We start from the raw sequence: 15,998 nt of genomic DNA on the forward strand, positions 1-15,998 counted from the left end.
GATTTGTAATCTTGGGTCCCATTGAAATACGTTTAAATTTATTTGGTTTTTCCTATAGAAATTTAGAATTTGATAATAATCATTACACTGACTAAATGATCTAAGTATATTCTCCCATGAAGCGTTGTGGAGAATTAGTATACCGTCGTTGTAGGATATGTCCTACTGTCTCTCTCTCTCTCATTCTCTCCCTCCCTCTCTCTCTCTGAAATCTCACTAATGATTTGGGTGGAAAAGGCGATTAAGTATTATACGCGAGAACGTCGAGTTTCAAACTCATCTGCCAACGAGCTAGAGACGATACAATTTAGAGAATTTACATTAAAGCGCAACGCTTTGTAGAAATAGATTAATCCGAAGTGTACAGATTTGTTCTTGAAATATTGTACCATGGATTTTTATTCCTTAATTCTAAAACAAATTAGATTATTTTGCTTCGTAATAAAGTAATAGATGAATCTCTTAAAGGGGCTTTCGATTATAGTTGAGAATTAGTTGGTTTTCCTTGGGCCAGGGTATCAATTAGTGATAATCGGTAATAAATCTGTCGATATCGGGTCTGCTTATATTTTATCTACCAATTCCATTTATCTATTTTTGACAAGGTCCAGACAAACTGATCTCTTTGAATCATCTTGAACACAATGAAAGCAAATTTTCAAAATGCTTTCTATATCAACAAAGGAAATCTTAATTCGATCTTAGATAATTTCAAAGTTAATTGATTTACACACGCGAATCTAACTACGTATATACGCGTGTAAGTCTTTAGGGAAAGTCCCGAATACGTCCTCTCTCGCCCCCCTTCGTCTTTTCCGCGAAAGTCTGATTTGGCGACGCGCGGCTTCCAAAATGAGAGATGGAGAAGGGATGAAGACGGAGCTAGCGCACGCGGCGCGCTCCGAGGAGAAATTGGGATGAAGAGAAGGATGGGGGTGAATAACTCCGCCGGGAAGAGTTGTTTATCTTCGGTGGCCGTGACAGACTTGTCGGGGATTGCGCCGAGCGAGCGTGCGTTCTCTCTTTCTCTCCCTCTCTCTATTTCTCTCTCTCTTCTCCGTTGAGCGTGAATACTCGCGGAAAACGTCCTGGAAACGCGGAGAGGAAAACCAAAACTCCATCTCTCTTCTTTCTTTCTTTCTTTCTTTGCTTCTCGCATCTCTCGCGCGCTTTCTAGGATCATCCTCTCGTCTTCTTATTTTTTATCTCCATCGCTCTGTACCGCCGTCGACTCTTTTTTTAGGTTGTATTTTGAAGGCAAATGTGTCTTAACTTAACTTTATAAGATATAAGGTTGGAATTTATTTCGGAGTCAGAATTATCTTGATAACTGCATGCATATGTTGGATGGTGGAAATTGAAAATATAGCCTACTCCTCTATAGAAGTTTCGTCTATTCAATTCGAAAATAGACCTTGAGGGACTGGGAAATGTATAGAAGGAAATTGAAAATAGACCTTCAAAGATGTAGAGAGATTCCTCATGGAATACATAGAGGATTCCTACCATTAACACAAGGATACCAGGCGACTTAGAGTGTAAAATCGTCTGCTATTTTACGCTCTAGGTTGCCTGGTCTCCTTGTGGAAATGGTATGAATCCTCCTTGCGTGTAAACTATGTATTGGAAAAGTCATATGTAAATAATTTTGAAGATTTTTTTGTCGCCTATTTGGGTCTGTGTTTTCCAAATAAATTAATTTAAATAAGTGGATAATTTCCCTTAAAGGTTTTTAATATTTCTTCCTATAAAATAATTACTATTCATATTAAAATCTATCTAAATCGTCTATTATTCATTTATTCGAGACTTGCATTGTTTTGTACCTAAGATCCATCACTTTTTCATCTCAGCCTCTTCCTTCCTTCAGTAGGGTATCATTCTTTTATAAAACAACCAACGGGAGTTTTTGGAAGCTCGGCGCTATAGCTAGCTGTCGGCTCTTCGCTGTATAGATTTTTCATTCTCCAAAAAACTCTCTGCCGAGTTCCTGCGCAGCTATACAGCCAAGCCAGATCCTTTCTCTCTTCTTCGTCTTTTTATAGGCCTACCTTCTTTTCTTTTTCTTTATTATTATTTTTTTTACGTTTTCTTGCTAAAGGGCCCGGGGTTTTTTGTTTTTTTGTTTTTATCCCAACACTGCCAAGGATCCCGATCGTAAAAAGCCGCGCGAAACTGCGTCTAGGGTTGGTACCGGTAATTGGGAACGATTCTAATTGGGAACACTTTTTCTTTAAAATTTTGTAACAAATTTTTGGATGGCTCAAATTCCTTTTAAAAGGGCTCAATTTGTAGATTGAATATCGAGGATTACGATAAAAATGGTCCGAATATTGTAGGAATACGTGGATGAAAGATACGGACCAATATACGCACCAACTCGGACTCATCAACTTAAGTTGATGCCAATTTTAGGTGTTTCTTGATACAATACCGTCGGGGAATAAGCTTTAGCGAGAGTTACAATAATGCCACGATAACAAACCTTTAACCATTAGATAGATCACGTTTTTAGCTATAAAATTGATATTAAAATCTCTCGTTTCGATTCGGAATTCGATTCAAAAATAGAGTTGGAAAAAATCAAGTAAAAATTGCAAATGGGAACACGACGTTTCGAGGATAATTAGAATCATTTTTAAGCTATTTTACTAAAAGATTAAACGTAAAAGTGGTGTAAACAAGCTACTTTCGGATAATAATAACTTTAAAATACATCATTGACCCAAAAAATACTCAAATTTCGCGCCTTTAGCAAAGTTTTCAATTTAGCCGTAAGAGGGCCATAGCTACCACTACGTATTGGGCGGGAAAACGGCAAACCGAGTCAGCTGTTATGCTAGAGGCGAATAAAATGTGACTTCTCAACAAATTAGTGAGCATTTTGACTCAGGTATTGTTTTTAACTATATTATCCTATTATCACTTATCAAATCTGCGTAAACTTTAATCCGGGTGCATGAATTTAGGCCCTACGTATTGGTAGCTTTTTTCCTAGGGCCTTTTTTATTCCTCTCATTTGATTAGCATTGGTGTTCCCATTTGGGTCCCGCGTTCACTATTTAGAGTCAGGGTGTTCCCATTTACCAGCGATTGTTCACATTTGGGGTCCTCTAAGGGGTTTAGGAAATAGGATATTGTGCAAAATTTAAAAGAGTTAAAGAGCTGAAATCATAGCGAATTGTGTCTAAAGAATCAAATTTCATGTCCTGAAAGTTTCAGGTGTCTAACGTTAGCGCCACGAAAGTTATTCAAAGATTTGTAAAAAGTGTTCCCAATTACCAGTACCAACCCTATATATTTCTTCGTAAAACGTATAGTATAGGTTAGCATAGCCGTAGAAGTTTTGCTTTTTCCTATAGCGCTCTGGCTGCTGCTGGCTTCGATTTCATTATATGTTCCCAAACGCGGAAGTGAAGTTGTCGGAATATAGCGATTCATTCATTTCCCGTATTCACGAGGTAAATATTATGGATTTATACCGGTCCAGTTCCATTGAAATGCGCGGTAGGTGAGATCGCTAGCGATTTGCTCTGGTTTGACCACACGAAGTCTGCAAAGAGATACGCCATTAAAAGACTATCGAGGTTCGACAGAACCAATACTAGGGGGAAAAATATTCTGTAAAAACTTAACAAATAATCGGTATAGCGAAAAACGATTGGAAATTTCTTATATACCCAATGCGATCGTTAATTCTTATTCCCGCAAAATCGAAGGAGACTCTCTCTCTCTCTCTCACTCAGTATCTCTCTCTCGCCCAGTTTGATCGGCTCCCGCTTGTATGGCATACATGGTTCGTTCCCCCAATCTCGCTGGCCCTACCCCACTATCCATTCTTATTTTTTAAGAGGGGCGGTTGCCCTCCCATCGTCAGGTCGATATAGGTGCTCCGGAGGAGAGAATCGTGCCTTATAGACAAAAAATATCCATCCAATGTTGTAACCGAAGATGTTTCTGCATTACATGCATGCCCAAAGCTTATTTAATTTCCTAGGAACTTGTACTCTCTAATCTAATTAAATTGGATTTCGTATCATTTGTTATGGAAGTGTTTATTAGTTTGGGTTCGTACGACTTTTCAACGTTCGTATCTTTTTAAATGATTGAGTTGCGATGATATAACTTGAAAAAAAAAGTTTAATTTTACAATTTCTTCGTTGGACCCTATGGACGATTATTTGTTTAAGATCCAGGAGGAGAAACGCCGTTTTTTTTTTCTTTCGGCGTATTCTCTCGCTAGCACACTCGTTTCCCGTCCAAGTCTCCCGCGTAGTTTCCCCGGTTCGCGCGCGAAATAGCATCGTGCCGGAACAAAAGATCCGAGACGCCGGGAGTTTTCTCGGTAATGATTTATTTTCCGTGGAACGCCTTCCCCCTCCCCACCCTACTTAACCCTCCCCCCTCTTCTTTTTCTCCGAGAATTCCAGTGGAAAAATGATACAACTCCATGTGGTATCAAAAAGAAAAGGAGTAATTTTGATGAACGGGATATTTAGATTGAATATATTGAGGAATACACTCAGGCGTAGGTGATTATTTTAACACAGGGAAACTATGATGGGGAGCTTCAAAATAACAGATAGACTGTACACCGCCGGAAATAAGAATTATTTCTTATAGGACGTGTGTCCATTGACCCCTCCTTTGACTGCAAAATATATAGGACACTGTCCACTGGAGTGATGCCCAAAAATAGTATCGAAACTTAATAGTCAAGCTATAAAAACTACGGTGAAATTTATTTTGGTCAGTTATGTGACGAGGTATCGCTACATAAGTTTTTATCGGGGAAATAAGGTGAAACGTTTTTACAAGAACATCTTTATTCGATACAATCCAAAACTGAAGTGAAGTCTTTTTCCTCTCTTTTTACCGAACACTCCTTTGACTCCAAAAAACCCCAAGAAACCCCAAATCCTCTCCGGTGGTCGAGCGAAAGGGGTGAATCATCTTTACGGAAAGTTTTCCAAATAAGGGCATGAAGTTCATAAAGGGACCTTCCCTAAAGTCACCGAGAGTAACGTAGGGACATTCACCGAAGTCCCCGTTACAACACCCCCCCACCAAAATTGGAGCACAACTGCGACAACACTCTTCATTATCTTCATTATACAATAGCAAGAAAAATTTTAAACAATGACAAAAATTGGCCAAACCAGAAAATAAAACAAAACAAAAATACAGAATATTGAAAATCCAAATACTAATTGAACAAACACAGTAACTTATGGTAACAAAAAAAATTAAGAAAAGCAATTTATACAACAAAAAACGAGTTAAGCTAGAACACTGATTGTAATATTTAATCTTATGTTTTACTACGTTTGTATGGCCCATATGACCCGAAAAAACATCCTGGGGTTCATCTACCAATTCCTGAATAACAGAAAGGATATCTCTCTTTTCTTTACTCGTTATTTGACTATCCCAATAGTGGGCTTCTTGTTCTACTGAAGCGACAGTACTAATCATCCCATCTCTATTTTTTAGTGGGTAAAGCGTTTCGTCTGAACCAAAACAATAAGACGAAAGATGGGGTTTGACATACAACCCGGTATATAAACAAAAATCCCATCCGAGTATAAACTCACTTTCTAACATTGGCGTAACTATTACGTCAAACCTCCAAGATTTATCTTGTATCTTAACAACAATCCTAGCTTTTCCAATGATTTCCAAATTTCCTTTATTTGCTACCTGCACCGTACCACCATTCCAAGGTTTCAATTTGTTATTACCCTTCGCCTTGTCCCACACTTCTTTGGGTAACACCGTTACATCCGAACCACTATCAAGAACCGCAAAACCATCCCAGGATCCCACTGAAACGGGAATTTTTGGTCTACCTTGCTCTTTTATAAGTTTTCTCACTGCTAGAATATTTAGGTCAATCTCATCTGAAGGCTTTAACGCCGCAAATGGTGACATTTCATCCCATGTTAGGTCACCCATTTCTTTACCTATTCTAATTTCATTCGGGGAATCTTTAACGACTCCTATTAAGCTAGCGTGAAATTGAGGACGCTCGTAATCCCCCTCCTCCAAACCCATTTGATTATTCACAAAACTTAACTCTCCATAAGCTACTTCTACCGCATTATCCGGCTGAAAGTCAGGGTCCCGCCCCTGACCGATAGCCGATACTTTGGGCATAGACGGTCTTTGGTTATCGTTCATACCAGGACAATTAAAAGATCTATGACCGAACCTGTTACACTTGTAACACTGTAAACCCGAATCTGGTTTTCTCGGTAAATAATTATTGGCTTGAATTTGGTTATTTCGAGTAACCGGATTAGGGGGCTTCCCATAATTACCCCAATTTTCGCTTCCACCCAAATTTTTCCTATTTACGTTATACCTTTGATTTGTTTGAGCGTTAGGTCTAAAAGTTTGACTGTTCCTATATGTTGAGCTATTGTCACTACCAGACAACGAGGGAGGTCTAGAATAGAAAACTCTATCATATTCTGTAATTTGTTCATTTAGACTTTGTGCCCTTTGAGCTGCCTCCTGCACTTCCGAAATTGATGGGCTAGGCGATAAACGCATAATTTGCAATAGATGCGGGTTCATTCCGCTCAATATTTTACTAGCGATGCTAGTTGAACTCATTTTTGGTTCAATTTGGCGACATAGGCGCTCCTTTTCTAACATATACGTTAGAACGCATTCATTTGGCTTTTGCCTCCTACACGCTAATTTGTCTTCAAGTTGATATCGGTAGTCGATACCAACAAACGCCCGGCAAAAACGGTCCCGAAATTCCTCCCATGTACCTAAATCGACATTTGCCCTGTCCCACCAAAGAACTAGATCACCCTCTAACATGCATTCCATTTTTTCAAATAGTTCCTTATCATTTAATCGCGATAATCTTCGGTACCTTTCCACGTCGTTTAGAAAACCCAGGGCATCTTGTCCAATGGCAAACCTTGGCATCGTTATATTGGCACTAGATGGACTCGTACTTGGACAGTGTCCAGCTACATCAGGTCTAGATCTAGTTTGGGGAAATGGCTCCACAATAGATCCCGCAGTGTCGAATGGTTCGGCACCAGCGTTCAGGTCACTATGAACTTCATAGATTTGAGTATCCGAATTTGACGAGCCCTGGGCTCCGCGTAACGTCTCGAAGTTTGGTGCTTCCAAATCCGCGGCCGCGTCCTTTTGAATCGAGGTTGCGAAACTTTCCAATGCCGCGGTGTTTAAATCTACGAGCTTTCTTTGCTCATTCAACAATTCTTTCATCATATCGCCCATTTGTTTGGTGACCTGGGTAGTTACTGCAGTCAGTATACTAGTCAATTCATTTGGAGTAAAACTCGAATTTGACTGGTTTCTCGCCGTACTCAGCCCTTCACTATTAGTCTGACTGCTGTTTTGGTCGGTCACGCTAGGTTCATCACCCATTTTTGAAGATTGGTTACGCGTCATCATTATTCTTTTGTTCTTCCTATGGTCCTCGACTTTAATATATTTAAATATACTTTTGGGTCGTGCAAATTTTCTTATAGCGACTTCAATTGTTTATATCCTTTGACTGTTCTTAACCAACGTCCTATTTCTTTGTCTTCAATTACCGTCCGATTTAATTTACCGTCCTATTTCTTTGTCTTCAATTCCCGTCCGATTTAATTTACCGTCCTTTTTCTTTGTCTTCAATTACCGTCCTATTTCTTTGTCTTCAGTTACCGTCCTATTTCTTTGTCTTCAGTTACAGTCCTCTTTGTGGTCACTAGTCTTCAATTACCGTCCGATTTGTTTTCACTAACCGTCCTATTTGTCTTCACTAACCGTCCTATTTATTATTTACGTCCTATTTATTAATCTTCATTACCGTCCTATTTTTTAATCTTCATTACCGTCCTATTTTTTAATCTTCATTACCGTCCTATTTTTTAATCTGCCCGGCGCCTCCACCAAGTTATGTGACGAGGTATCGCTACATAAGTTTTTATCGGGGAAATAAGGTGAAACGTTTTTACAAGAACATCTTTATTCGATACAATCCAAAACTGAAGTGAAGTCTTTTTCCTCTCTTTTTACCGAACACTCCTTTGACTCCAAAAAACCCCAAGAAACCCCAAATCCTCTCCGGTGGTCGAGCGAAAGGGGTGAATCATCTTTACGGAAAGTTTTCCAAATAAGGGCATGAAGTTCATAAAGGGACCTTCCCTAAAGTCACCGAGAGTAACGTAGGGACATTCACCGAAGTCCCCGTTACAGTTGTCCAGTGACCCCCTTAGTTTTTTTTAAATTATGGGACATTTTCAGATTTTATTGGACAATGTCCATTGTCCTGTGCTTATAGACACTTGGTAGCATGTGCAGTCTCCAATCGAAATTAATTTTCACGAATAGTATATTTTAAAACAGGCAAACTATAGTGGTGTCTCCAACCTTGCATGAAGTGTTCTTCAGGGTATTTAATCTATTTCTAAGAATATATAAACCTTGCTTTTAATATTCCAAGAAAAAAAAAACGTGTCCCATCAGTTACGATATTTTAACTCCAAAAGACGTAACTTTCCTTTCCACTCTCCTTCATCCAATTCCCTCTGTAGCTTCATACGATACGATATAAGTCTCTCTCTCTCTTTCGGTCTCTCTCTTCCACGGAACCGAAAACGGGGAGAACGGAGAAGCGCGGCGCAGCTCGTTGTAGTAGAAGGGGAAACGATCGCTAAAAGAGAAAGACTATTAGGGCGACGGGAAAAGAGAACTCCCTATCCACCACCTACTTCCTCACCCCCACCAGCCAGCCAGCCACCTTTACTTCCCTCTTTCTCCTCCCCTCCCCCTTTTATTTCCTCCAGCGTGCTCTGCCACGATCAAACTGAGTTGACCGCGTTTTCCCCATTCTCCTCCGCTTCCTTGCTACTTCTCCGGAGCTACGGTTCTCTCTCTCTCTCTCTCTCTCTCCCTGACCCTCCCGCACTCCAACCACTAGATGGTATAGTTGCCAAGGAGCGGCTGAGGGTGTTCGAGCTCGGAAAACTGACGGGAATAATTTCTCGGCGGCGTATAGACTTATATGCGAATGGAATTATAATGCGGAGAGAGAGAGGCTGCAAGGCTGAATCCCTATCCGTAAAGACCTAAGCTATACTATAGCTTCTTCTCGGGAGGGATGTGAGAATTCTATATTTCCGGTTGCTTTTTCTTCTCTTCCCCTATCGTAGGCTTTCCCCTGAAGCATTAAGCCTAATTTTAGCAATACTTTTATGGAGATAGGCCCCCTTTTTTTAGGATGGGATGGAGAAAGTTGTTTTACTTTTTATTCTGTATATATCTATTAGAGATATTACAATTATTTCACGGCTTTGTGTTGGCATTTAATTAGGGTTTTATCTGATATCAAGGTGAGGTATTTTGATTTATAAGGAATTTTATTGCGTGAATTCATTCAAAACATCAGTTTTTGCTTATTTTACTTACTAACCCGCAGCGCAGTAATGCCTTCGGGAGAAGCCAACATTTAGGCGGAAACGTTTCCATATATTTTCTACCTGCCCCTGTAGAAATGTTTTTCCTGCCTCCATTTCTTTTCCGAAATTTTTGAAATTTTTAATTAATACTAAAATAACTATCTCTAATTCTCTGGAGTTATTTTACTTAACTCTGGTTCGACCTTATGATAATAAGTAACTCTTTAAAATGTAACATGAATTTATTAAAGTACGTAAGAAAACGTCGCCGAACTTCTCTCTCTAAAATCTAAGGTAGCTCTGACTCTTTTTTTACTCTTTTTTATTTGTCCCTTCTTTTGGGTTATCACCCCCGGTCCTCCCCGTCTTCGTGGCGCCCTAAGTACACTCTCTCTCTCTCTTAGTGGAAAGTTCTTCTCTTTCACTGTGCACTGGCCACCACCCACGAAGACCTCTAGGTAAAAGGGGGGAAGATAACCCTTTAGGGCTATTCTATTCTAGTACGCTCCATCTTAACAATTTTCTAGCGGACAAGTTCGGCAACACACAAATTGAATACAGTTGAAATACAATTTTACAAAAAAACATTTTTCGAAACAAACAAAATCAAAATTAATTCCCACAAATTCCCCCCCATGAACGATAGTTCATCTTGTAGTGTCTATGGTTGTTGGGAATTGTCTAGTTCCAATGGGTGGAGCAAATTTATTGCTCGTCTAATCAGTTTCTTGTTTGGTAATTTTAAAGAACACGCGCGTATTTTTAAATCGCGTCCCTCAAAAACCTCTACCACACGCGCCATTTGCCACTGTTGTCTAGGTAGATTTAAGTCGTTAACTAGCACAACATCTCCAGGTTTCACGGAACCTTTCTTCGAAAATTCTACATTATGTGCTGAATTTAGAAGTAACAAATAGTCCCGCCTCCATTGATTCCAAAATTTGTTTAGGAGAGTTTCTTTATATCTCCATCTCTTCACTGCTTGTTTACTTGAAATCGCGTTTGTTGCGTTAAATTGAGAATCTGGTGGTAATGACGTTAGGCGGCGTCCTACTAAGAAATGAGCAGGAGTCAAACAGATTGGTTCGCTGGATTCGCTGTACTGGTAAGTCAGTGGCCTAGAATTGACCACGGCTTCTATTTCTGCAATAACAGTTTGCATCTCATCGAAATTTAACAGCGCTTTTCCCAGTGTCTTCTTAAGAGCCGTTTTCACGGTTTTCACTTGCCTTTCGTAAAAACCTCCCCACCAAGGGGACCTTTCTGCAATAAATTTCCAGGCTATTCCTGTCTTTCCGAAATATTCGTAGACTTCTGGTTTCTTTATATTTTTCCAGATCGATATTAAGTCCCGATCGGCCTTCTTAAAACTCAAAGCGTTGTCGGAGTACATGACATTAACTAGTCCTCTTCTTGAAACAAACCTTCTTAAGGCTAGAAGGAAGGTAGTGGTTGACATTTCAGTCACCAACTCCAAATGTACCGCTCTCGTTACTGCACACGTAAAGAGGCAGATGTAAGCCTTGTAAGGGGTTTCTCCCTTTAAATACAGAGGGCCGGCGAAATCTACCCCCGTGACTTCAAAGCTATGAGCTTTTGTTATTCGATCCATAGGTAAGGGGGCAGTTTCCTCTTCTAGGGACTTAGCTCTCCATAACTTGCATGTTAAGCAATGTGAAATTCTTTTCTTTATCGCTTGCCTCCCTTTGATGATCCAATACTTTTCTCTTACTTGCGCCAAAGTATTTGCTAACCCTTGATGGTACACCCTCAAGTGCGCCTCGTCTATTATCAATTCGGCCAATCTGCACTTCTTAGAGAGGATAACAGGATGTTTTTCCTCATATGATAGTTTCGCCTTTTGGAGGCGTCCTCCTATTCTCAAGATTCCAGACTTGTCCAGAAACGGATTTAATTGTTTAATCGGGGAGTCTTTTTGTAATTCCATTTCGTTTCTTAAATTAGAAATCTCTAACGGAAAGTCTTCTTCTTGAGCTTCTTTGATGAAATATTCTCTGGAGGCTTGAATTTCTTCTGTTGTCAAAGGTGTCTTTATTTTGTTGGTTTTTTGTTCCCCCCCGTTGAGGATGAATCTTCTCATCCACGCGTAGATTCTTACAGGGAACTGCAGCTTACTATAGTTTGCCAAGTTCAGTAGTTTTTCCTTTGGTTTTTTTGACGTAACACTCAGAACTAATTGGGAGCAATCTATGTAATTTTTTCTCATTTGGGCCTTGAACTCTATTTCCTCTTCCGGTTTCAGATTTTCAAACCCTTGATCAGGCCATTCTTTTTTATTTTTCTCTAGCCACATTGGACCCTTCCACCATACTTTATTTTTTGCTAAATCTCTGACTTTTTCACCCCGAGTGAGGAGATCAGCTGGATTGTCTTTCCCCTTGCAATACTTCCATGAATCCGGCTCGGTGAGACTTTGGATGTCCTCCACTCTGTGAGCGACCATGGGCTTCCACCTTCTAGACATTCCATGTATCCATTTAATTACGGTTTGAGAATCCGACCAGTACTGAATATTTTCTTTAGTCGTTTTGAAAACTTGATTTACTCTTTGGGTTAACCTAGCACCAACTAGGGCTGCCATTAACTCTAGTACTGGAACTGACAGCTTTTTGATAGGCGCGACTCTAGTTTTTGACGTGACTAAGAGGGTCGTGATTTCTCCCTTCTTTGACGTAATTCGGGCGTAGATGGCGGCTCCGTACGCAGCTTCACTTGCGTCACAGAAGCAATGCAACTCCTTTGTCTCTATTTCTTTTTCTCCTAGATTCGAATGACAGTGTCTTGGCGTGGATATTAGGGCTAGATCAGGTAACTCTGCCAACCAGCTTCTCCACGCTCTTGCTACCTCTTCCGGTAAAGGTTGGTCCCACCCCTTCCTTTGCAGCCATAGCTCTTGAAACATAATTTTTACTCTTACGGAAAATGGTGATAATAAACCGAGAGGGTCGAAAATCCTCGCAGCTGATCTTAATAAGCTCCGTTTCGTATCTTCGAACTCTGGAATGCTCTCGATTAAGGAATCTACTTGAAATCCAAAGGTGTCCGTCTGGTCGTTCCAGACTACTCCTAAAACCATCTGGCTTTTGCTACCGCCCTTTAAGATTAGCTTCTCTGAATTGGGCTCTGGTTCCCAATTTTGTTCCTTAATTCTTGTTCGGACTTCGGTTGAGCTGGTTCTCCATTTCCTTAGTTTCATTGCTGCCTTCTCTAATATGGTCTTCGATTCTAGGGCTCTTTGAAATGCTGAATCATCGTTATCTGCTCCACTCGTCAAGTCATCTACAAACATGTCGTTGCTGAGAATTTGACAAGTCTCCGGATATTCCCCTTCATAACTCTTTGCGTGATGCTTTATAGTCGCCCCTAAATGGAACGGGCTTGAAGTGACCCCGAACATGACTCTGGTCATGCGATAAGTGATTGTTTCTTCGTTTGCTGGTGACTCAAATGGATTTGGTTTCCAAAGAAATCGAGTAGCATCTCTGTCCTCTGGTGCTACGGTAATTTGCAGGAAGGCCTGCTCTATGTCCGCAGTTAGTGCTACTTTTCTCATTCGGAATTTCATTAAAATCTCTAAAAGATCCGGAATCAAGTTTGGGCCAGGCAGAAGAACTTCATTCAAGGAAAGGGCATTTCCTTCGTGGGAGGAAGCGTCGAATACGACGCGTAATTTGGTCGTTTCTCTCTCAAGCTTTATCACGGGTTGGTGTGGAATGTAGTATACCGGACCGTCTATCTTCTGCTCGCCTTCCAATACTCTTTCAATGATACCCTTTTCCTCGTAGCCTTCAATTACCGTTTTATACTTCTCGAAAAGGTTGAAATCTTTGCGAAATCTCTTGGAAAGGCCCTCTAGTCTCTTCTTGGCCATATTTAGGTTACTACCCAGCTTGGGTTTATCCTCTGTCCAAGGTAGGCTCACTTGATAACGTCCCTCTTCAAATTTGACGGTATTTTCAAACTTATTCACGGCTTCTTCTTCTCTTTCATCCATTGTTTTTCTTCCAGCTTCTATAATTCCGAGTGACTCGATCTCCCAAAACGCTTTCAAACTCTTCCCAATTTCGTCGTCTGTTGAATTTTCCAAGATTAAGTTGATTGAGCTGTCTGTCTCCTCTATCTCTGATGTTATGAGTAAGCAAGAGGCTGAACTTGGACCCTGTACTACCCATCCGAAAAGGCTTTCCATAGCGACCAAGGATTCGTTTAATCTCTTTGACTTGGTGCTAAATATTTTCCAATAGTAATCGGACCCTATTAGAAGTCCAATTTCACTTTGCGTCGGAAATTTGCTTTCAGTATCTTCCGCTAGGCTCATGTTGTTTTCTTTAAATTCTTTGACTATCTCTTTACCAGGAACTAGAATTCTTGCGGCGCTGATTTCAGGCGTTTCTACAGCTTCTATCTCTATTGACTTTTCGTCATGAATGCTCTTTACGGTTAGCTTAACTCTTCTTGTAAGGATTGCGGTGGGTTTTTTCGCCCCGAAAGGGAAGTAATTCAGTCGAATCTCTCCAACTACGGGCAACGCTAGTTTCTCGGAAAGATCTTTTCTTACAAAGCTTCTTTGACTCCCCCCGTCAATCAAACATCTCGCCACACCTTGACTCTCTTCGCTTTTCAATAATACTGTAGCGGTTTGAAGTAAAATTCCACAAGGCGCGTTAGGTATTTCGTTTTGCATGACGGTATTATTCGCCGTGTCCTCGGACTCCTCGATTCTAGTTTCTTTCTTCTCCTTTTCTTCCTTATGTCTAGTTTCGCACATCGCCGTATGATGGCGTCTCTGACAGTGTTGGCACTGTATCTTAGAAGTGCATCTTCTAGACATGTGGTCACCCTTCATGCAGCGGAAACATTTTCTCTTTTTCTTAAGAATTTCCAGTTTTTCTTCAACACTCTTAGATTTGCAATTTTCGGCGCTGTGTGGCGCTTCGCAAAATATACAAGAAATCTCAACCGCGTTGCTCAATATGGCGCTTGACGAAAATGGTTTTCTTCTTGGGTTATTTGGCTCTCTGTGATTTGCTTTCTCTGACCCTCTAGAGTATTGATACTCCCTTTGCTCGAATTTTTCGTTCATCCTTGTAAAGGCTTGTGCCCTTTCTCTACTCTCTACTTCCTTGCGAATAAATTCTAACAAATCTTTAACTTTATGTTGACTCGTTCTATTTTGCTGTCTACTATATTCTAAGGCCAACTCGTATGGTATCAATTTGACCATTATGTGATGAAGAAAATCACCGTCCGCACTTCTTCCTAACGATTCTAGACTTCTTACTTCAACAATACAGTTATCATAAAATGCACGCAGTCCTATTAAATCTCCCTTGCGGTGAACAGGGGTCATACTTGTAATGTTATTCATATGAGTGTTTACTATATCTTCTTCGCACCCGAATCTTTCCTCCAATAATTTTATCGCCGCGTCGTAATTAGCCTCTGTTAACGCTAATCCCGTTACTGAAGTTAACGCGAATCCCCCTAAATATGACTTTAAGTAAGTGTATTTATCTACCTTTGTTAAAGAATTGTTTTGATGGATCGCGACGTTGTATTGATTCCAAAAGTTCAACCATTTACTTGGATCACCCGTATATTTCTCTATATTAATACGAGGTAATTTTACACAGTTTTGCGATACGTTCCCTTGTTGATTAACTTGAGCTGTCGGGCTTGGTGGTACTTGTTGTTGTAAACCTTGCGTAATCACTGTTGTTGAACTTTGGCTCTGGGATGAAGTCGACGAAGCTCCACTAAGGCCGGTACTGGCTGGAGGCACGTTGCCTGCTGGAGGCACGTTGCCGGCTGGAGGCACGTTGCCGGCTGCCGCAGTGGTGGTTTGGGGATTCTGAGCGGCGATGGCGGCTTCTAGGGCTCTATCGGCGTCATCTCTGCAGTCGGTTATGCTATTCTCGTACTTTTGGACGCCATTTAATTCGTCGTCTAACTCTGATATGGGCGTCAAATTGGCAATTTGTTCGTCCAACGCTTGTAACTCTCTTTCTCTGTTAGCTAGATGCTGTAGGTTCCTCTGGACGTCTCCAGTAACTATGATCGTTCTTGTTAGATCATCTCTTATCTTATTAATGTATCTGGTCACATTAGTCCTCTTTGACGTTCTAGTTTTTCTCAACCGTTCTAAGGTCTCTAATTCGTCCGCGGTCGACATTTTCTTTCACTTCTCTACTAATTATTACTTTACTTAAATACCTAAAGGTCCCGGGTTTCGGCACCATAAAATAACTATCTCTAATTCTCTGGAGTTATTTTACTTAACTCTGGTTCGACCTTATGATAATAAGTAACTCTTTAAAATGTAACATGAATTTATTAAAGTACGTAAGAAAACGTCGCCGAACTTCTCTCTCTAAAATCTAAGGTAGCTCTGACTCTTTTTTTACTCTTTTTTATTTGTCCCTTCTTTTGGGTTATCACCCCCGGTCCTCCCCGTCTTCGTGGCGCCCTAAGTACACTCTCTCTCTCTCTTAGTGGAAAGTTCTTCTCTTTCACTGTGCACTGGCCACCACCCACGAAGACCTC

General features: G+C 40.5%; 2 protein-coding genes across 2 annotated transcripts in view; one reads left to right on the plus strand and one right to left on the minus strand.

Moving 5' to 3' along the window:
• The window catches only part of LOC149677207 (uncharacterized), a 95,466-nt gene that overhangs the window by 2,369 nt on the left and 77,099 nt on the right, over window positions 1-15,998 (plus strand). The gene's annotated exons all lie outside the window — the stretch shown is intronic.
• Window positions 10,096-15,627, minus strand: LOC149677208 (uncharacterized). Its single transcript, XM_089838596.1, has one exon. The coding sequence runs from the start codon at window positions 15,625-15,627 to the stop codon at window positions 10,096-10,098; it is 5,532 nt and encodes a 1,843-aa protein (XP_089694722.1).

This window comes from Phalangium opilio, unplaced genomic scaffold (genome assembly GCF_054372755.1).
Source record: "Phalangium opilio isolate 3A_F unplaced genomic scaffold, DU_Popi_V2 ptg000045l_1, whole genome shotgun sequence".
NCBI classification, from domain to species: Eukaryota; Metazoa; Arthropoda; class Arachnida; order Opiliones; family Phalangiidae; genus Phalangium; species Phalangium opilio.